Source organism: Pleurodeles waltl, chromosome 6 (assembly GCF_031143425.1).
Source record: "Pleurodeles waltl isolate 20211129_DDA chromosome 6, aPleWal1.hap1.20221129, whole genome shotgun sequence".
In the NCBI taxonomy this organism is placed as follows: domain Eukaryota; kingdom Metazoa; phylum Chordata; class Amphibia; order Caudata; family Salamandridae; genus Pleurodeles; species Pleurodeles waltl.
The window spans coordinates 976,571,023-976,592,789 of record NC_090445.1 but is presented as its reverse complement, the minus strand read 5'-3'; the positions used below and the strand labels follow the sequence as shown (position 1 = coordinate 976,592,789).

At 41.4% G+C, this 21,767-nt stretch overlaps 1 protein-coding gene across 1 annotated transcript in view; it reads left to right on the top strand.

Annotated features, from left to right (window-relative positions):
* The window catches only part of NOC3L (NOC3 like DNA replication regulator), a 433,719-nt gene that overhangs the window by 294,480 nt on the left and 117,472 nt on the right, over positions 1-21,767 (top strand). Inside the window, exons 17-18 of the mRNA XM_069239851.1 lie at positions 10,973-11,154; positions 11,326-11,454. Of these exons, the coding sequence (XP_069095952.1) occupies positions 10,973-11,154; positions 11,326-11,454 (311 nt within the window). The remainder of the gene's footprint in view (positions 1-10,972; positions 11,155-11,325; positions 11,455-21,767) is intronic.

Below are 21,767 nucleotides of genomic sequence, written 5' to 3'. Positions count from 1 at the left end.
TAAGTATCAATTGTAAGTTTAAAACTTGCTCAACTGTGCCCACACCGGGTCTAAAACCAAATTGGATGGGAGATAAAATCTGGGCATCTGTTACCCAATCTTCTAAACGGGACAAGATCACACTACCTAAAATCTTTGCCGTTGAATCAATAAGGGAGATTGGTCTGTAACAAGAGGGGTCTTGTCTATTACCTTTTTTAAAGATGGGAACAATAATAGCCGATTTCCATGAAGAGGGCACATTACTAGTTACCACGTTGTTCAACACATTTGTAACCAAAGGGCCCCAGAGCTCAATTTCTGATTTAAAAAGGTCGACAGGAACCCCATCGGGTCCAGGGGCCTTTCCCTGCCTTGATCTATCAATGGCACCTTTGACCTCATGGAGATCAAAAATAATATTTAGGGCCTTAAAGTTAAAATCTGGAGTAAAATGTGTAGCAGGAGTAACTGCCACATGCGAATTCTCATAAGTTTCAGAGCAGAAAACTTTCCTAAAATGATTTATCCAGACATCCTCAGTAATAAAACATTCATTGGCCAAAGAGTTCTTATCAGAAAAGTAAGGGTGATTTATCACTTTCCAGAATTTGGAAGTGTCCTTAAATTCAGATGCGGCCAAAAGATCGCTCCAAGCCCTGGACCTAATTTCGGATTTCCGTTTATCAAGGGCAACCTTATAGTCAGTCCTCGCTGATTTTACTAATTGACGTGCGGGAGGAACTGCTTTAAGAGCTTCTTTAAGTTTTTTATGGGCTAAAGAACACGCAGAATCAAACCATCTATGGACCACCGGCCCCTTCCCGGGCCTGTCCATCACCAGGGCGCGTGAAATATCACTACTTAAGGATTCGAATTCTCGCACAATACAGTCAGAGTCTGATTGCTGAGACAAACACGTATAAATCGTATCAGACCTACTTCTTACAATTTCTTGGTTAAACTTTTTAGGGTCAATTTTATCCCATTTTAAACGAATGCCACTATTTAAATTATAAACTGTAGCAGCACACAAATTTTTGTTCAAGGGTGCCTGATTTACTTTTAGGTCCAGTGTAATACTAAGAGGGTTGTGATCACTTGCACAATGAGGCGTAATCTTAAAATTTCTAATTAGATAAAAATCAGAAGAGCTGATAAGTATAAAATCAATGGTACTCCCCTTCAAATTCCCGGTGTAAGTGGGCGTATTACGGGCATCAGGGGCCAATTTCTCTGTAACGTGAACCAGATCAAATTTACAAATAAAAGAATTTAAGGCATCTCCTTCAGAGGTATGATTAAAATGAATTGGTGACTCTCTACCCTCAACAGGGAAGGCACACAAGTCCGTGTGTTCTTTACAGCATAAGGGAATGTTAAAATCACCCACCCAGAAAATAGTTAAATCACTAAACTGTAAAGCATGTGAGGAATCTATAAAATCCATTACCTCTTCCAGATGGGTCATAAGGAAGCCCCGAGGGATATTATTATAAAAGTTTAAAATTAGAATATCCTTTTGCCCGCTTATAGAGACGAGAACAACCATAAAATAAGGGGAAGACCAAATTAGGGACACATTTAAAAGCGGAAGATTTACAGAAACAAGTACTAAAAGGCCACCACTAGCTCTCCCCATGTGAGAACTCCGTGCCGGCTGGCAAAAAGAAGTAAAGCCATTCAAGAAAAACATATCTTTAGACCAAGTTTCCTGTAGACAAATTATATCATAAGAAGAAATGAAACTCTTCCAGTCCGAATTGTTAGTTTTAGATCGCAACCCTGCTACATTCCAACTGAGCAGGGTTAGTGGTCTAAATGCAGAACATAATGATGAGACTTTGGTATTTAGATGAGTTTGTAAATCTGTAGTACACATTCCTGTGCCCCTGATACGCTTGGATTGGACGGTCCCAACCATCCGTCTCTCTAAATTAGAAGAACAGTGGTGGGTCACCGATAGTCAATCATTCTCATCAAAGTGACTAAGGGTTGAGAATCTATTGCTAGTTGGAACGTTGACCTGTAAGAGAGACCTATCTGGCTCTTGGCTGTGCATGCTTAAATTAGTAATAGGACGATTTGGTAAAAGCACAGGGTCATAAAAATGGTGCAGGGAATGGATTTGAATCTTGTTATTTAACATATTACAATAGGCCGATTTAGTCAAAAAATAATCTACTGACTGAGGATTGGCAAAGTTTAAAATAACATAATCGCCCTCCTTCAATTCTTTTGAGAAGCCAACCCTCTTCACCCTTCGGGCCATAAGAATCTTATCATTACGGAAGCCTGAAGAATTTGGTTTAAATTTAGAATTCAACCAATGGCCGGCTTTCCTAATTAAAGAGTGGGTATCTTCTAGTTTGCGGCACTCCAAAGGAGGAACGTTAGAAAGAACCAAAACGTACGGATTACAGTCCGGAGGTAAATGTAAAAAGTCTGCATGATTAGTGAATAAGTTGGAGCCATTGTCTTGCAACCTAGAGGAGTGAGCCTTCCTTGCTGGACATAATACAGGGTTATCCACAAGGGTTCCTTGGCCAGGGACAACTTGTAGATCAGACAAATAGTTACCGGCTCCTTGGGGTGCCAATGTAGGGGGAGGAGTAGGTAAATGAACTGATTCGGGGCCAGGGAGAATTCCCGAGCCAGGTTTAGAGAAACTAGATAAAAGCCTAGTTACATCATTAAAAAAACAATCAAGCTTCTCGGTAATCAAAGTTGTAATTTTAGCCTCTAAAGTTGCACAAAATAATTTAAGTGTCGTGTCAAATCTATTAGAGCCATCTTCAGAAATGATCGTACTTGGAAGACATTCAGAGGTAAAAACCAAGGGGGCTGAAGGTTTGTTACTTTGGGTCAAATGGGTAGGTAAGTTCTTTTTAAAACCTGTGACCTTTTTTACATTTTTTGGCTTTTTCCCGGCTCGCCTCTTCTTCGTAGGTGGAGAAACAGTCTGAGAACCCTCAGAAGGAGGAGTAACTAAAAGGGGAGAAGAAGTAGTACGATCAAAAGTAGGAATTTTGTCTTCTTTCAACTGGATGGAGTTTGTTGTTAAGGACAGTGGTGAAAGACCAGTACTTAAGGAGGTAGGAGCGTGGCTGATAAGTTCCAGAGAAGGTTCCAGCGGAGGATATTGGACAGTACTTTGGACAGCCCCAATCCTTTCTTCTACATGTTCTAGTTCAGACTCAATGGCCCCCATTACAGAGGATAAATAACTGGTAATGGAGGACTGGAGGGAGCTGGACCCACCTATCCCCTTTTGAACATTAATTTTCCTTTTCCCCATATTTAATAAGAGATCGCACTGTACCTGGCGCAGCACACAAGTATAAATGACACTGTAGAGAGGAGAAGGCGTTAGAGGGGGGCCCAGCCCGGCCTCTTCCGGTCGATGACGGGCGAAGGACGGGCCCGCCCTTTGCCCGGGCTTCGCCCGGGCGCCGCCCGCGCGCGTCCCGCGGTTGCGGGCGCGCTGTGTATTAAAGAAGGGCTTCCCGCCCTATCAGCAGCTGAGGCTGCCTCCGGCAAAGTTTAAAGGGCTCCCGCCCAGGAAAGAAGTTGTGCGCGTCCCGCGGTTGCGGGCGCGCTGTGGATTAAAGAAGGGCTTCCCGCCCTATCAGCAGCTGAGGCTGCCTCCGGCAAAGTTTAAAGGGCTCCCGCCCAGGAAAGAAGTTGTGCGCGTCCCGCGGTTGCTATACTGACAATAATGCAAAATGAATGCACAAGAAAATAAACGGGTCTTTTTCTGATGACATTTTATGAAAGGCAGCTCTGAAACGGAACATTCGTATTATATTTAACTGTGTGGAAGCGCGCACAATTACATGAGGAGTATATCTCATTAACTTTTAATCCACAAGAGGTTGTACTTTGCGAATTACCTCCGCTTTAGTGGAGTTTTTGAAACGGTTGAGGATCATCTGTACTTCGGTTTCAAATGCAGTTTCACTGAATTGTCTTACTCCAGCAATTGGACCTGCATATTGTTGTGACGCTGACAGGCACAGCATGAACGTTTAAGAAGCATTGGTAATGATATTAGCCTGTTGGTGGTAACGCTGACAGGCACAGCTCTTTCCTGCTTGTGGCATTGTGGGAAATTTACTGTTCTCAGTGCTTTTCCTCTAAATCGGCCTACTGTTCTCACGGCTTTTCCTCTAAATCGGCCTAGTGTTCTCAGGGCTTTTCCTCTAAATCGGCCTACTGTTCTCAGGGCTTTTCCTCTAAATCGGCTGCAACACTAGACTGTGCATTTTCTTTAATGTCTTCATAAATATGCATTCAACTGTTACTATTTAGATTTAATAACATGTTATGATTGCTATATTTATTTTCTAACTTTTTAATGTTTATAGTTGCACTTTGAGAATACACTTGATAGTACATAGTAATTGCTATATTTTATACATACATAACTATTTAAATCACACTATCCTTTAGAAATGGCTGCAGCGGGCATGTCCCAGCCAATTCCATTTTTAAATGAAACTGGAGAACCTAACATCCCATGGAAAGAATGGTTCAAAATTTTTGAATCATATTTAATTGCCATTGGTGGAGATAAATTGAACCCACTCAGGAAACAACACATATTGTTACACAATTTAAGGGACGCACGGCAGAAAAATTTATGATACGTTACCTGAACCTGATTTTCCAGATGGACAAGTACAGGATGATTATGTCACCACATATATGAAATTGGAAAAACAGTTTGGAGACAGAGTAAATGTGGTCTTAGAACGTCATACATTTTTCTGTCGTTCCCAAGGCAAACAAGAGAGTGTGACTAATTACGTTGCTGCTCTAAGGGGATTGAGTACATTATGTAACTTTGGGAATCTTAATGACTCACTAATTCGAGACCAAATAGTCAGTTGTACTAGTAATGTAAAAATTCAGGAAAAATTACTACAAAAACAACCTGATCTGCAGGAAGCAGTGGAAATAGCAAAATCCATTGAGCACACACAGCTATGTTTACAAGAAATCAGATCTCCTTCTGCTTCTTCTGATCAAGTTGCAGAGATTAAGGTAAATGCAGAAGAAGAAAAAGTTATGAAAATTAAAACTGGAGATAAACAACCTGTAAAAACCACTAATCCTACAACAGGATTAAAATGTTACCGCTGTGGGAGCAGCACTCATTTGGAGAACTCTACCTTTTGTCAAGCCAGGACAGCCATATGTAGAAAATGTAATAAAAAAGGCCATTTTGCCAGAGTGTGTAGGGAGGTGTCTAAATTTGATAAACAATATGAGCATAAAAAGGTAGATGATTCTCAAGAAGTTAAAAAGATAATACTGCAGGTTAAAAAGGAACAGGAAAATTATTTCCAATATCCTCAGTGTAATATTTCCCTTGATGGCAGTCCAGTAACAGTTTTCGCTGACTCTTGCTCACCCTTTACAATCATAAATGAACTGGATTTTAAAGGTATTGGTAAAGAAATGTCCGCCAGATTGTCAAAACCAGACATTAATCCCAAGGGTTATACCAAAGACCCCATCCCTCTTAAAGGGATGTTCAAGGCTTTAATATCATTTAAAGGTCGTACCACTGTAGGGAAAGTTTATGTAGTTGAAAAAGGATCCAGTTTACTGGGTTGGCAGCATCAGAAGGAGTTGGGAATCCAACTGGACCCTAATAATCCGGAACAAGTGCTGCTCATGGACAAAAATAACTCTAATGAGTTGATTTTCCAGGAATTTCCTGAGATTTTTACTGAAAAGTTAGGTCTACTGGCAGGCTTCCAACATCAAATTAAATTAAAACCTAAGGCTAAACCGATAGTACATAAAACTAGACAAATTCCACACTTACTTAGAGACCCTCTTAAAAAGGAACTTAAGAGACTAGAATCTCTAGGAATTATTCAACCAATTGAGAGTTCAGAATGGTTATCTCCCATCGTAATTGCCAAGAAACATAATTGTGACGACATTAGGGTGTGCATTGATTTGAGAGATTTGAACAGAAACATTTGGGTGGAAAGACATCCACTTCCTGTTATTCATGAAATATTAAGCACCATGGGGGAGGCAGCATGTTTTTCCGTGCTGGATCTCTCCAGCGCATACCACCAGGTTGAACTTCACCCAGATTCCAAATGGCTCACAGCTTTCACTACACCCCTAGGATCGTATATGTTCAATAGAATGCCATTCGGGCTTGCATCAGCTGCGGCCGTATTTCAAAAAATCATGCAACGTGTTTTGGAAGATACCCCTAAGACTCTATATTTTCAGGATGACATTTTAATATATGGAGCAAATGTAGAGGAACATGATACAAACTTAAAAAAGGTACTTAGTAAACTAAAAATGGCGGGTTTGACATTGAGAAAGGATAAGTGTCAAATTAGAGTAGATTCAGATGATTATTTAGGGCACACTATTTCTAAAGATGGGTTCAAACCTAAAACTTCACTAGTGGAAGCTGTTAAGAAGGCAGAGGCACCAAAAAAACAAGGAAGAATTAAAATCTTTTCTAGGCCTTGCTGAGTATATGACAAAATATGTCAAGGGATTCTCAGAGATATCATATGACCTAAGAGAGTTACTAAAAAACCACACACCTTACAAATGGATAGAATGTCATGAATCTGCATTTCAAAGGATTAAACAAGCCATTGTAACAGCACCATTCCTGGGTACTTTCAATCATGAAAGGAAGACTATTCTTACTACTGACGCGAGCAAAAAAGGTTTGGGAGCCACTTTATCCCAAGTGGTTGATGGTAAAGAGAGAATTGTAGCATTTGCTTCTAGGGCTTTAAATAAGGCAGAATCCAATTACTCAGTAATTGAAAGAGAAGCTCTGGCTTGTTTCTGGGCTATAAAACATTTTAAATTCTTCCTTTGGGGTACACAATTTACTTTACGTACAGACCACAAACCACTAGTTTATGTTTTCTCTACAAAAGGTTTCTACAACTGTACACCTAGAATTGCTAGATGGATTTTAGGCCTGGAGAGCTTTTGTTTTAAGATTGAGTACCTACCGGTTAATAATAATTGTGCTGCAGATTTTCTGTCTAGAGTACCGTTGACTATAAATGAAGACTATGAGACCCTGGAATACCCAGTAATGGTTGTTTGTACTCTGGCTATCAGTGAAGAAGAATGGAAGTTGGCTGACCATAAGGATGAATCCCTATCCTTATTGAGAACATTAGCGAAGGAGGGATGGCCGGAATTTAGGAGGGATCTGGACGAAACACTAAAAAACTATTGGGAGGTTAGACATGAAATAAATGAAAACGGAAATTTTGTTTTAAGAAATGATAAGATAATACCACCGGCAGGATTGATACACAAAATTATCAATCTGGCTCATGAAGGTCATTTAGGCAGGAGCCTCACAAAAGCTCGTGTTAGAGAAAGATATTGGTTTCCTAATATGGACTCTATGATAGAAAATGAAGTTAAAAATTGCATTAAATGTGCGTGCAGTGACAAAACTAAAATTATTCGTAAAACTCCTATATATCCTGTGGCGGTACCAGACAAGCCTTGGACAAAATTGGCATTAGACATCATAGGGCCTATCAACATGAAAGGTGTTGTGAAACGTTTTGCTCTAGTACTGATTGATTATTACTCGCATTGGATTAATGTAAAAATGGTAAGCCAAATCACCACTGAATCAGTTATAAATTTCCTTAAAGATGCTTTTGCTATGGAAGGAATACCCGCCACCTTGATCACTGACAATGGAGTTCAATTAACTTCATCAAAAATGAAAGATTTTCTTAACTCTTTAAACATACACCACCTCACTACAGCGCTATATTGTCCCAGGGCAAACGGTTTAGTCGAAAGGACCAACCGCATGATTAAAGAGTGCATCCAGTTAGCTAGTGTAAACCAAATAATCATTGAAAATGCTATTCGAGACATGTTATGGGCGTACCATTCTACTCCAAATTCAGTTACAAAAAATTCTCCATTTTCTGCTCTAAAGGGCAGGAAACCAAGTACCAAATTCTTCCCTTCTTGGTTAGGTGGAGGAGGAAAAAGTGATGCCATAACTCCACAATTCAGACTTAGAATAGAAAATCATCAAAACAATTACAAAAAAAGATACAATACTAAACATGGTACTAAACAACAACAGTGGAAAGTGGGGGATAAGGTTTATGTTAAAAATCCTGTAAGGGGTTTTTGTCCGAATATGCGAGGCACTAAATTTTCCGGTCCTTTTGATATTGCCAAAGTGAAAAACAATGTGGTTACGTTAACAAATGGTCAGTGTTGGAGTATGGACAGGATTGTCCAACAGCCATCAGCCCTCGTGAGGAGTGAAGGAAATTCCATGGAGAATGGCGAGAGTGAGGAGATTCAGCAGAGACGTGACGTCGGTACAGAGAGTACCAATAGAACTTCTTTTAAAACATCGATGTAGTGTATGTCAAATTATCTATTGAATGTATATATTTAAGACATCAATGTAGGTATGTCAAATTATTATTGAATGTATATATTTTTTATCACTTTGCATATATTGTGTGTGGAAGGGAAGATGTGTTGTAATTTAGTTGTAATATTTTAAGGTAGCAACATGTAATTACATATAGGCAGATTTTGTTAGATTAGAGGTTATGACATATTTAAATACAAGTGGTACGTTCCCCCCCCCACCTTCCCTTTAGAATGGAATGTTCTGACTGTTAGGTAGAGGAGTTCACAATAGAATGTTGGGAGAGAGAGCTGAGAGAAGAGGAGATGTGTAGAGCTGATGAGGAGAAATGGAGATGAACATAAAGCGTTATTCTAAAGAACCATTGTTCTTTTTTCATTATAACACCCTTCCTTTTGCATCACTGCTTCACTAGGAACATTCGCTACATTGTACGGGATTGAGGGAGCTAATCTTTGTTGCACCTATAGATCATTAGCAGACAGATATAGTTGTCGAAAGGGTCCAACCCAGAGACATCTTCTCTCTTACCACTTGAGTAGTACTAGGGAAACATCCTTGTCAGTCCCTCCTGTGCACATGGACCTGAGCAAAAATTATTTCTTCACAGATGTGAGAATATGTAGCTAAAGCACGCTGCCCAGCAATCTGTGTTTATTAAACCATGTAGGTTCAGCGAAAACTAAACTTAATATTTAGTTGCAAAGCAAATTAGCACACAAGCAAGTTAGATTTACTTGAAAACCAAGAAAAGGCACACAATTCAAACATTGACTAAAGGTACATGATTTTTGGAGTGTATACTGTGATCAGCAGAACCTCAATGCTGTTGTAGGGGAGACTACTGTATTTCAAGCACCTCTCTCTAGAAGCTTATGGCAGGAAAGTGTTCATCTGCAAGGAAAGAAAGGGTGCATTATAACAAAATCTACCCCACACAATCTATCCCACTCCTCTACCACAATATACACCAATGCAATGCAAGGATAGATTGTGTGGGGTAGATTTTGTTATAATGCACCCTTTCTTTATCTAAGAAAGAATTTATAATATTTTGTATGGGCTCTGAAAATTTAGCATTTCTACATGTAGACCTGCTTTAGGCTCAGTGAGGTTTTAGCTTAATCTTCAAAATGTTCTTACATGATTTTGACTGAACCATGATCAGTGGAAGTTCAGTCTTGTTTTTATTCAGAGTGTTGTTACTGAAACTTGTGTACTGGTATATCCCTCGGGCTCTGCCTTCAATATGTCAGTACCAAAGAGATTTCACAAACAAATAATCTATGAGAAAAAAAGGTAAAACTTCTTCCATACTATTTTCTTCTTTGGTAAGAAACTCAGATAACAGACACATTTCTTTTCGACCACCCTTACCTTGTAGAGTTAAAATTATTCCTAATTACTCCAGTAGTATTCAGATATTATTTTATAAATGGTGCAGCCTTTTTGACTTGGGTATTTGTATTGCTTTTCATAGACCTGGTAGAAATCATGTATCACAACAACAAAAGTTAGAATTTTCCTTTTTGTGTAATATTCGGATGCCTTGTAATAGTATTTAGAGTATATTTGGAAAATCTGTGGCCCACTGATCTTGGTAAGCTACTGTTCAAGTGCGACCATAACATTCTTGGTAGCACCTATATTAATATAGTGTTTCAGTTTTGTACACAGTCTCTATCTCATACTTCAGAAAATGTGATTCTCCATTAAGCATTATATTTTGATTTATACATTTCTGTTTTCAGTCACAGTGAGTTATTCACCTTTTTCTTTTTCACAATTTTCATTATGAAATGTCCACCAGATTCCTTCCTACAAATGCAACTCTTGTTGTATTTTGAATCTACTGTGAAAATTCTTGTAAATGGATCGGTGGTAGGCGTGCATTAATTAAAATGTATAATATTAGACCTTTGGCAGGCATTTGTGAGGATGTTTTCAAAGACGGTGTAGGAAAACAATGTATAGGAGATCAAGTTATGCTAGTTCCAGTAATCACACCGATCAGGCTGCAGTATAACTGAGCTCCCCTAGAATGTTCTTCCACAACCTTTATTCCAGTTGGTACAGCTGTTGGAACATAGCTGCGCCTTAGTACTGCTAGACCTTTGTCCATCATCTTATTCATCTTAAAGTTTGACCTTAGACCCATGCGTGCAGAGAGTATTTTCTGAAACCGAAATAGGTTATACTCTGTATTTGAAATTCTGTCTGCTTTGTGTTGAAAAAGCAGTGGATAGACACCATGCTGCATTTCTCTTCCATTGTGATCTCTTTCCATAGGAACTGCTTCGAAAATCATAAAACCAGATTTTTCCTCCTTGGAGGGAACTTGGATCCGAGCCAGAGTGAGAAGAGATTTGGTTGGCAGCAAGATGACAGTTCCCTGATATTGTAGGGAAACATTTCACAATCAGTCTTGTTTCCTTCTTTGTCACACCTTCTCTGCTTCATTGAGTTCTCCATCTGTTGTTAATGCTTGCATATATATTTTTTATTGAAGCATTGCTATAGCACATTCATATAATTAACACAAATATTTTTGTTTTTGAGGTTCTACAAACGATGATGTCCTGATAGTGCTCCATTGCCTTGATGTCATGCTGACCAAACGTCGAAAGCAGGTCTCTCATCAAAGAGCACTGGCTTTCATTAAGCGACTTTCAACGCTGGCTCTTCATGTCCTGCCCAACTCCAGCATTGGCATCTTATCAACAAACAGGACACTGTTACATGTGAGTACTGAGAACAACACAACTATTCATTTTAATATTTTTATTTGTGTTTTGATTGGCACCATTGGAATAAACTAAATAGTACTTTGCAATGCCGCAACAAATGGGAACAAGGGCAGAACATGTTGCCCTGTATTATTTTACTACATAGTTGTTTTTTTGTTTCCCCAGACATTTCCCAGGGCAGACATACTCCTAGACAATGAGTCACAGGGAAGTGGGCTTTATCTACCTGAAATGGATGAACCAGAATTTTGTAATGCACAGAATACTGCTCTGTGGGAGTTGCATTCGCTGCAGGTGAGCAATAAAATATTCTTTGTAGTTTGTTCTACTTCCACTTGAAATTATTTGTAATTCAGAAAAAAAGTCACCATCAAAAGAATGCAAAAACAACAAGTGATGGACGGAATGCTGAACATTGTCAAACATTCACCCCCAGTCACAGATCTGGGTTTAATCCATCGTTTTTTTGCTGCCCATGCCATTCCAGTTTGGACCCAGCCATATGCAAATCAGTCTTGACCCTGTTCACCATGGGAACAGTCCAGCCCGAACTGCTAGGCCAGGTCTTCCCTGGACTGGAAACAAGCATCCTGGGACCGGTTTCGGGGTTTCACCCCTCATCAGCCAGGCTAGCTTGAATCCAGTGGCATGGGAAGCACGGGACCCACGTCTGGGCATACCCTTCCCACTTAGGGCGACAAATGCAAAAACAACAAGTGATGGACCATCAAAAGAATGTCTGTACGTAGTGGGTGGAAGTTTAAAAAAATATTACTAAGTTTGTTCAAAATTTTGACTTGCACCATAGGGTGCTTCTCAATTCATTTATGCCTTTTTTTGGGGTGGATGTATGTAACAATGACTCCAAGAAAGCCTATAGTCATAGTTGTATTTGTTAATCTTTTAAAAGGTAAAGAACGATGTAAGCACACCTCTAAATTAGTATTTTACGGTCTGTTGATGCTAGTTATTGCTTTTAAGTACTTGTCCATTATTCTACACTGGCTTTTGAGTGTATTGCGTGGGCTAATAGTGTTTCCCAAATTGTGGGTTGGTTGGGTGCCAATTTTTAGTGGTTTGCGAAAGTCCAAGCAATAAATAAAAATGCATTTAATTTATTTAATTATCTTGTTATATTTGCTGCCCTTCAAAGACAAAAGGCAAATGTCAAGCTATGTCTTCTGACAGATTGCTACTTATTGTTGTAAAATTGGGATTGGTGTTTACAAACTCCTCTTGCTTTGCAGTCAGAAAAATAAAAATGAAGTGAATTATGTGACAATCTTGCTTGGGTACACTGAGTGTGAAAGGAAAGGCTGTAAGGTGTCATTTTTTACAAACCAAAATGTAAATCCTTGCAAATGAAATGTACACATTCAGCATTAGTAAAGCAAAAATGAAGCACTTTTTTGTAATTCCGAAGTGTGATGGAAACAAAGATTTTAATTGGATCAAAACAAATCAACACACTACTTGGTGATGCTTAAATTATACTAATTCACTGAAACCTGATTTCCACACATTAGCATTTGTGTGCAATCTAGTTTTATCAATGAAACTATATGCCTGTGCAAATGTAATGTCCATTTCAATGGAAAATGTGCAGTCTGTAAATGACAGTGTGTTACCACACAATGCTTTAGTTACATTAAAAAATCACCTGCCTCTTGTTCATTAAAGCTAACGAGGTGGTGAAAGTTTTTCATTTTAAAAATTGGGACGTAGTTCTGAAAAATGTAGGAAGCGCATATTAGAATGGCCATGATTTAAGCATATTCTTATCTTTAACAAGCATTGGAAAAGCCAATAGGTCTCCCCTATACAAGACCTATTGTCTTTGGCAGTGTGTTTTAGCCATGCTGTATGCAAATGTGGCTCTTCTCAACATTGCCAAAAGTTAGTAGGGTGGGGTGAGGTGAGGTAGATTGGAGTGGGGTAGATTGGGTAGACCTTGCATGGAGTTGGGTATATTGGGGTGGAATTAAATGGTTTATGATTGGGGTGAAGTGCAGAGTAGTAGATTGGGGAGGAGTTGGGTAGATTGGAGTGGGGTAGATTGGAGTGTAGATTAGAGTGGGTGGATTAAGGTGGAGTAGGTTAGATTGGAGTGGGGTGGGTAGATTGGGGTGGAGTAGAATAGGGTGGGTTGGGGTATATTGCCATGGAGTGGATTAGACTGGAGTAGTAGATTGGAGTTGGTTGGAGTGGGGTACGGTGGAGAGGGGTAGATAGAGAGAACTGCAGTGGAGTAGATTGGAGTGGAATGGGATATATTGGGTAGAGTGGAGCAGATTGGGTTAATTGCAGTGATGCAGATTGGGGTGAAGTGGGTTAGATTAGAATGTAGTAGTGTAAAGTGGAGTTAGGTAGATCAGGGTCAAGTGGAGTCGGGTAGAGTGGCGTAAATTGGGTGAATTACAGTGGGGTGGATTGGGATAGGGTGGAGTGGGACAAATTATTGTGGATTGGCGTGGGGTAGACTGTGGTAGATTGGAATGGTGTAGATTGAGGTTAAGTGGAGATTGGAGTGGGTTAGATTAGGTTGGAGTGGAGTTGGGTAGATTGGAGTCGTGAAGATTGGGTTAAAGGGCAGTGGGATAGATTGTGGTAGGGAAGAGTTGATTGGGTTGCATTGCAGCAAGTGGAGTAGATTGGAGTGGGATAGATTATGGTAGATTAGAGTTGCGTGGGGTAGATTAGATTGGAAGGTGGTGGACTGGGGTAGACTAGGGTAGAGTGGATTGGTGTAGATTAGGGTGAAGTAAAGTGTGGTCAGTTTCAGTGGAGTGGGGTAGATTGGAATGGGGTGAGAGAGTAGATTGGAGTGGGGTGGATTGGGGTAGATTTGGGTGGAGTGAGTTAGAGTGGAGTGGGATTGAATGGGGTCAACTGGAGTTGAGTACATGAGAGTAGAATGGAGAAGGGTAGATTGAGTGAATTGCATTGGTGTATATTGTGGTAGAGGAGTGGGATAGATTGTGGTAGACTGGAGTGGGGTAGATTGTGGTATATTGGCGTGATGTAGAATAGGGTGGAGTGGGGTAGATTGGTGTAGGGTAGATTGGGGTGGAGTGGGGTAGGGTTAGTTGGATTGGAATGAGGTAGATTGGGGTAGTTTGTATTAGAGTGGATTAGATTGGGTGAAGTGGGGTGGAGTGGGATAGATTGTGGTAGGTTGGGGCAGAGTGGGTTATATTGGGGCGGAGTCGGTTAGATTGGAGTTCGGTAGGTTGGAGTGGGGTAGATTGGGATGAAGTGGAGTGTGGTAGATTGGGGTGGTGTGGGGTAGATTGGAGTGGGTATATTGGGGTAGAGTGGAGTGGACTGGGTGAATTGCAGTGGGGTAGTTTGGATTAAGTAGCAGTGGAGTAGTGTAGACTGGAGTGGGGTGGATGGGGTCGAGTGGGGTAGATTGGGTGAATTGCTGTGGGATAGATTGGTGTAGGCTGGAGTGGATAGATGGTTGTAAATTTGCGTAGGGTAGATTGTGGTAAATTGGAGTGGGGTAGAATTGAGTGGAGTGGGATAGATTAGAGTGGGGTGGGGTAGAGTGGGGTGGAATAGATTGGAGTGGGGTGGATTAGGGTGGGGTGTGATATAATGGAGTGGAGTGGGTTAGATTGGGATAGATTGGAGTTGAGTAGATTGGGGTAGAGTGGAGTGTGGTAGATTGGAATGGAGTGAGGTAGATTGTGAAGGTTGCAGTGGTGTAGATTTGAGTAGACTGGAGTTGAGACTGGAGTGCAGTAGGGCAGATTGGAGTGCAGTATGGGTAGACTAGGGTAATTTGTAGTGAAGTAGAGTGGGGGTAGATTTGTGTAAACTGGAGTTAAGTTGATTCAGGTAGTGGAATTGGGTAGAGTACGTGATGTGGAGGTTCATAAAGTGGAGGGGAGTAGAGCAGAGTGGCATATGTCTTAGATTGGAGGGGTGTGGAGTGACTTGGAGTGTTGTAGAATGGAGTGGCATGTATTAGAGTGGAGTGTCATAGAAAGGAGTGGCATGGCGTAGAGTGGAGGGGCATAGAGTGAAGTTGAGTGTTGTGGAGCGGAGTGGTGTATGCACAATGTGGTAGCGTATTGCCATTACAGACCTCACATTTTCATTTGAAATGACCATTACTTTTGCACAGACATACAGTTTTACTGCACACAAACAGTAATGTGTGGAAATGTCATCACCTAGTGTATTGATGTCGTTTTATCATATATCAACACAAAAGAGGGGGAGAAGAGGTGATGAAGAGGAGGGTTCATCCTTCTCACTTGCAAAAGCAAATGCGTTTTGTAAAGAGAATACTCACCTATCAGGGTTACCCCTTGGTGGCATGCTTCATCATTGATTTGCTTCCCGTTTGTCTACTGAATTAGATGTACTGCTACGTATGAATTACACAGGAGCACTGAATGTTATCAGACCAATGTTTCAAGTGAACAGGAGATCCAAGGGTTTCTTTTTGTTTAAAAATACCTGTCCATTGGCTGTTATCACTTTAATATATGGCCCATTCGGTATGATTGAAATTCTGTAAAAGAAATTGGGAAGATTGTGAGGGGTTCAATGGCCTTAACTTTCCACTTTGTATGTGGTCTACATGCTTCTGCCACCCTTTCCTGTGGCATCATCAGGACCATTAAACTCACCCCCTGAGACCAATCCTAACTTAAGTGCATACCAGCCACACTCTGCATGCCAAAAGAGATATATACACTTGCTTGGTGTATGTTCCTCTGCATCTGTAAAAACGTTGAGAGTTAGTCCTGAGAAACTGAAACTTACATGCCCATCTACGATGTGAAACAAGACGCCACTTTCCAAATAATTTGAATCTACCTGTTAGTCTTATAATCGTGCTTTGAATAACCTATGAAATACTAGAAGTCAATGGCAGTGAAACATCCAGAAAGTGTAAGAGCTAGTCAAAAGAGTGAACACTTCTAATCCACCCGCTGGATGTGATCAACCACTCAGCATACCACACTATACACTTGTTGCTTAATATGTCCATATAAAAACACTAAGGGTGTCATTCTGACCCACGCGGGCGGCGGAAACCGCCAGAAGACCGTACCGCAGTCAAAAGACCGCGGCGGTCATTATGACTTTCCCGCTGGGCGGGCGGGCGACCGCCAAAAGGCCGCCCGCCCAGTGGGAAAGCCCCAGCAACGATGAAGCCGGCTCCGAATGGAGCCGGCGGAGTTGCTGGTGTGCGACGGGTGCAGTGGCACCCGTCGCGATTTTCAGTGTCTGCTAGGCAGACACTAAAAATCAATATGGGGCCCTGGAGGGGCCGCCAGGAGCCCCACGACACCCGTTCCCGCCAGCCTGGTTCTGGCGGTGAAAACCGCCAGAACCAGGCTGGCGGGAAGGGGGTCGGAATCCCCATGGCCATTGGCATGGGCACTGCAGGGGCCCCACGACACTTGTTCCCGCCAGCCTGGTTCTGGCGGGAAGGGGGTCGGAATCCCCATGGCGGCGCTGCTTGCAGCACCGCCGTGGAGGATTCACAGGGGCAGGGGAAAACCGGCGGGAAACCGCCGGTTTCCCTTTTCTGACCGCGGCTTTACCGCTGCGGTCAGAATTGCCCTTGAAGCACCGCCAGCCTGTTGGCGGTGCTTCCTCCAACCCCGGCCCTGGCGGTCCATGACCGCCAGGGTCGGAATGACCTCCTAAATACTGCTCCATAGGTCCACAAATGTAGGACAAGCCTGTAGTCACAGTCTGTATGTGCATAAAAGAGGAGAATGTGTTACCTATAAAATAGTGCCCCTCTTTGTCCTTTAATAAGGACTCCAAAGCCTACGTCATACTCACATCATCAAGGTCTCTGTCTGGCCCATATGATTAATTCCATGACCTTTAACGTCCAGCCTCTGAGTTTCTTGCAAGACACGCTGAGCATGCGTTGGGCAGTGGTAGCTGGGTACTGATCAACTAGAGCCCGTACCTGTCCAAGATGGTGGATACTTTTGAAACCATTTCCTAGTTCCACTCTCTCATAGACTACTACGGAGAGGGTGCCTGCTTCAATTTTCAATATAAAACAAGCTTTATTCGGTCGTAAACCATCAAAGCAAAAAGAAAGCACATCATTCATATAAATACATGTACAATAAAATCCATAAAAAATAAGTAACAGCAATGAAAACATCATTCATTATTAACAATAAGAACCAATATAATCTATCAGCGCATTACCCAGAGCATACCTAAATATAAACTACAGCAGTTTTTAAAAAATGAGTTTGTATATACCATGCGGCCTCTAGAAACTTACTAACTGTATGAATCAGAGTAACAGAAGTATCGCTCTTTAAAATCCTGAGAACTGTGACAAATTGCCTAAAACCCAACATCCGACAAGCTGAGCGAATTCACTTGTGACGGGGAAGGGTGTACGCTGGACAGAAGAACATAAAATGTTCAACTGTTTCCGGGACAGTTTTTCAACATGCGCATAATCTAGTTTCCATCTATAGCCTCCGGCTATTAACAAAAGCCAGTAGCGGTAAACACCCATAACAGAAACAAACATACAAACTCTTCCCCAAAATATTGGGGATGAGATCTAAAAAGGACTCAAACTCAGGGTACCATTTAAAACCAAGAAAGGTATTGGTCAATCTTCCATGTGATAAACCAAGAATGTAATTATTTCTGACATGAGACCAATATGCTTTTTTCAAGGACAATTTATGGTCCTTCTCTAAATCCTGTGGGTTCTCCCAGTAATTCCCAAGGCCCAGGGTACAAAACCATTCGAAAACATACCTGAACCATGGAATTGATGTCACATTGGGACTTTTTAAAAGATCAGAAAAATAATTCCTGTAGCTAGCAAGCTGCGGAGTCGTCCAAATACTTACCCAAAAAAGTAGTGGTTTCAAAGCTATCACGTCAGAGATGCGATTGAAACCAAGATCCAAAAAAAATAGTATCAAGGGGGTACTGCCTGGGCACGCAAGTAATGCTCTGGCAACAGTGTTCTTACCCACTGCAAGTTTAAAAGTCATACAGGAGCCCCACACTTCTGCGCCATAAGTGGCAGCGTTCTGTGCTTTGGCTAAATAAATCTTAATGGCCTGAGAAACCGCTTTTGTAGTTATGCTCTTGTAAAAATGCAAAATGGCCCCAGATCTATGTTAAAGAAGGAATACACTCTTGTTGATCTGATCTTCCCAAAGCAGTTTGTTAGAGATCCTCACGCCCAAGTAGTCTATTGAATGTATCTCCCCCCAGAGGAGCCCCATCTAGAGTGATAGTACATCTCTTAGCTGATTGAAATCTAAGTACCATTAATTTGGTCTTACCAGCATTTAGTTCCAGCCCATAATCATTGCAAAAGGTCGTAAACTTATCCACCAGGATCTGGAGACCCATTGGGGTCTTAGAAATAAGGAGAGAGTCATCTTCAAAAAGCACTATAGGAATCTTCTGATTATTCAAAGATGGAGCATCGTTTTGGCAGAAAGACACAGCTTGTACCACCTCATTTGTATATAAGGTACATAAGGTGGGACCCAACACACACCCTTGACGAACCTCCCGTTGAATAGCAATATGGTCTGTCAATTCATCCTGGTTGCCCCACCTCACCTGAGCATATGTGCCTTCATGTAATCTTTGTAAGAGGTGGATTATGTTTGGTGGAGTACCAATTTTGTATAAAACATCCCATAATTTCCTTCTAGGGACCATATCAAACGCAGACCGTAGGTCTACGAAGGCAACATACAATTTTTGTTTGGCAAGCGTTACATATTTCCAATATAGGAGTGCCAACCTAAAAACCTGACCCATAGTGCTAGTTTTGGGGCAAAAGCCTGCCTGAAGTGGGGACATCTCGTAACAAGAATCAACCCAAATTGTAAGCCTTCCCAAAAGTTGTTTAGCAAAATTTGTTTACGATTATCAAAAAGGCTAATCGGTCTATAGTTGCCAGGGAAACTCACCACTCCCTTTTTATAGATAGGAACGATTTCGGCCCCTTTCCACGTACTGGGTATTAAGCCCCCTGCTGCTATTGCGTTGCATAACATGTTTATATAACTAGACCAAATCACTGGCTCAGAATTAAGTAGGTCCCCTGGTATCTTATCTGGGCCTGGAGCTTTGGAGGATTTCAAAGAGTTAATTGTAGCTAATGTTTCCTCTAGGGTAAAGACTATGTAGTCATCTTCTTTACACGCGTCCATCCCCAGATTGCCAGATGATGAATTCACTACAGCAAGCTGTTGGGAATGGGAATTACAGGGAGAAGGATCGCATGGCATAGCATAAAGTTTAGCAAAATGGTTGACCCAGCTCTCAGGTTGAATGTGGGTGCAAATTATATTCATGCCCTCTCTCTGTCTATCAGATAGTACTTTCCAAAAGGACATGTTATTATTCAATCTGGCAGCATTCAATAAGTTCTGCCAAGTTAACTCGTCCTGACTTTTCTTGGCCTGTGCTATGGCTTAATAGTAGGTTGATCTGGCTGTTCTAATCGCCCCCTGAGAGTGGGACACAATAGCTTGTTTCAATAGGTGTTTGGCCTTTGAGCAGTCTTTATTAAACCATTTTTTATTATTTAATGTGACTTAGTGGAGGTTCTTTTGTAAAATAAAATATTTGTAGCTTGTGTATCAATACCTCGTGGATTGTAAGAATTGAAATATCAGTAACCTTGTGTCCCTCATAATCTGCCATAACACCAATGAACAATTTATAAATCTCCCTGATAGTATGTGGGTTGGACAGAACTTTTGGCCAGCTAACACGGGTAAGACTACTGTTCAGTTGTGGCTCAGGGACAACAGTATGATGGGTATTCAGAGACCTCCTGAAGTCTTGGTCCATGTTTCCTGGAATAAGCATATATCCAGTTTATTTATATAATTAGCCCAGTCAGGATCCAACAGTTTCCTACCCAGCCCAGCCAGATTCAAAGACATAATAGAAAGTTCAGCTTTGGTTCCCGTATCACTCCGCTCAAGGCCTTGAACTTCCCCATAGTCATCAGACTCAGTACTCAAAACCTCACACCAACCCACCAAACCCCTACTAGGAGCTACCCAGTCAGAGCCAGGACACCGGGCCTCCCCATGGCCGATAGAGTTATTAGACACCCCCAGCCCACCCACCGAGCTCCAAGTAGATGTTATCATCTTGATATGGGTGGCTAGTCTGTCAGTACCCTGAATTTCGGAGTCAGATCACGTCTACGGCTAATGTTAGCCTTCCTTCCATTTGCATCTTCATAATTTGTGAGTGGACCTACGGAGGGTGGAGAGGATTTGAGTCTAATACTAATTTCACTGGACTCTCTAAAATGACAAGTACGCAGTTTGAAGTCAATAATATTATTCACTAACAACCTGTCCACAAAACGAATGGAGATAAAATCAAATTTGGATCTGGGCTGACAACATCAGTCCACCTCCACAATATCTGTACGGATAACAGAAAGACATTTCCGCTGGACTCTCAACCAATATATAACCTCGTTTAACAGGGAATCCTGAGTTTCCACAACCCCTTGAGACAGTTTAGGTACTTTAACCAAAAACAATGTGTCTCCTTGGTTCACAAAAGCTTGGACCTGCTTCCTAGGTGCAGCCCATCTCATCCCAACCGACTGTGAAGCATCATAAGGTAATTCTGAATGATGAGTTGTTGAAGTGGCTGCTCCACTCAGAACCTGTGGGCCTGTTTCCCCTAATTGATCCTTATAGTTATCATGAGATGTAATTTTAGCAAAACTGCCAAGTCTTCTAGAACCCTGATCTTTAACATTGGTCCCACGTTTATGCTGAATGACCTCGGGATAAACCAGTCGTCCTTCAATATGTGGAGCTGATGGAATAGAGGTGGGAATAAAACTTGGTTGTAGAGATTCGTTATCTACTTGAAGCCGAGGGGTACATTCAGCTGCAATAGTGGATGTGCCTCTCGTGACAGAATAGGGTGCATCCAATCTTGATCGAGGACAGTTACCACCACATGCCAACCTGGGATCCCTCATCAATAATTTAGTCAATTACAGCACCAAATTCTTCACCTAGTCTAATTTATGGTGGACAGAGGACAAGTCAAGGTTGTCATGCAGTCTCAACGAACTGTCCAAGGCCGGGGGTGGATTAGTACCAACACTGCCTTCCATGCATGACCTGGTATATTTATGTGTAATAACATTAAAGAGTCCTTTATCATTCCCCAGGGGCCCAAACCGATTAGAACAGGAAATCATAGGTATTATAACAACCTCAGGGCTCAAGGGTAGACGGGGGGCCTCGTCCCCTACTACAAGGTCACCTGTAATGTTCACCACTGTGTCCGACCCACCACAGGGTATTAGCGGTGATTCCAACCCAGTTGTTTCAATAGTCCTTTTTGGTATAATGTCCTTGGAGGAGTTATTTTGCTGTTGTTTTTTCTTAAATATGTCTTATTTTTGTAACGGGGGACCCTGTTGTAAAAGTAAAGAGTTGGAGTTATCTCTTGGTATAGCCTCCACTTCTTCTATTAGGATATCTATATTTTCTAGGGAATGGCTTCCTTGGTTAGTTATAATACTTGTTTTATTTGTGAGCCGTTTCTTAGATTTCTTTGGCCCACTGGCATAC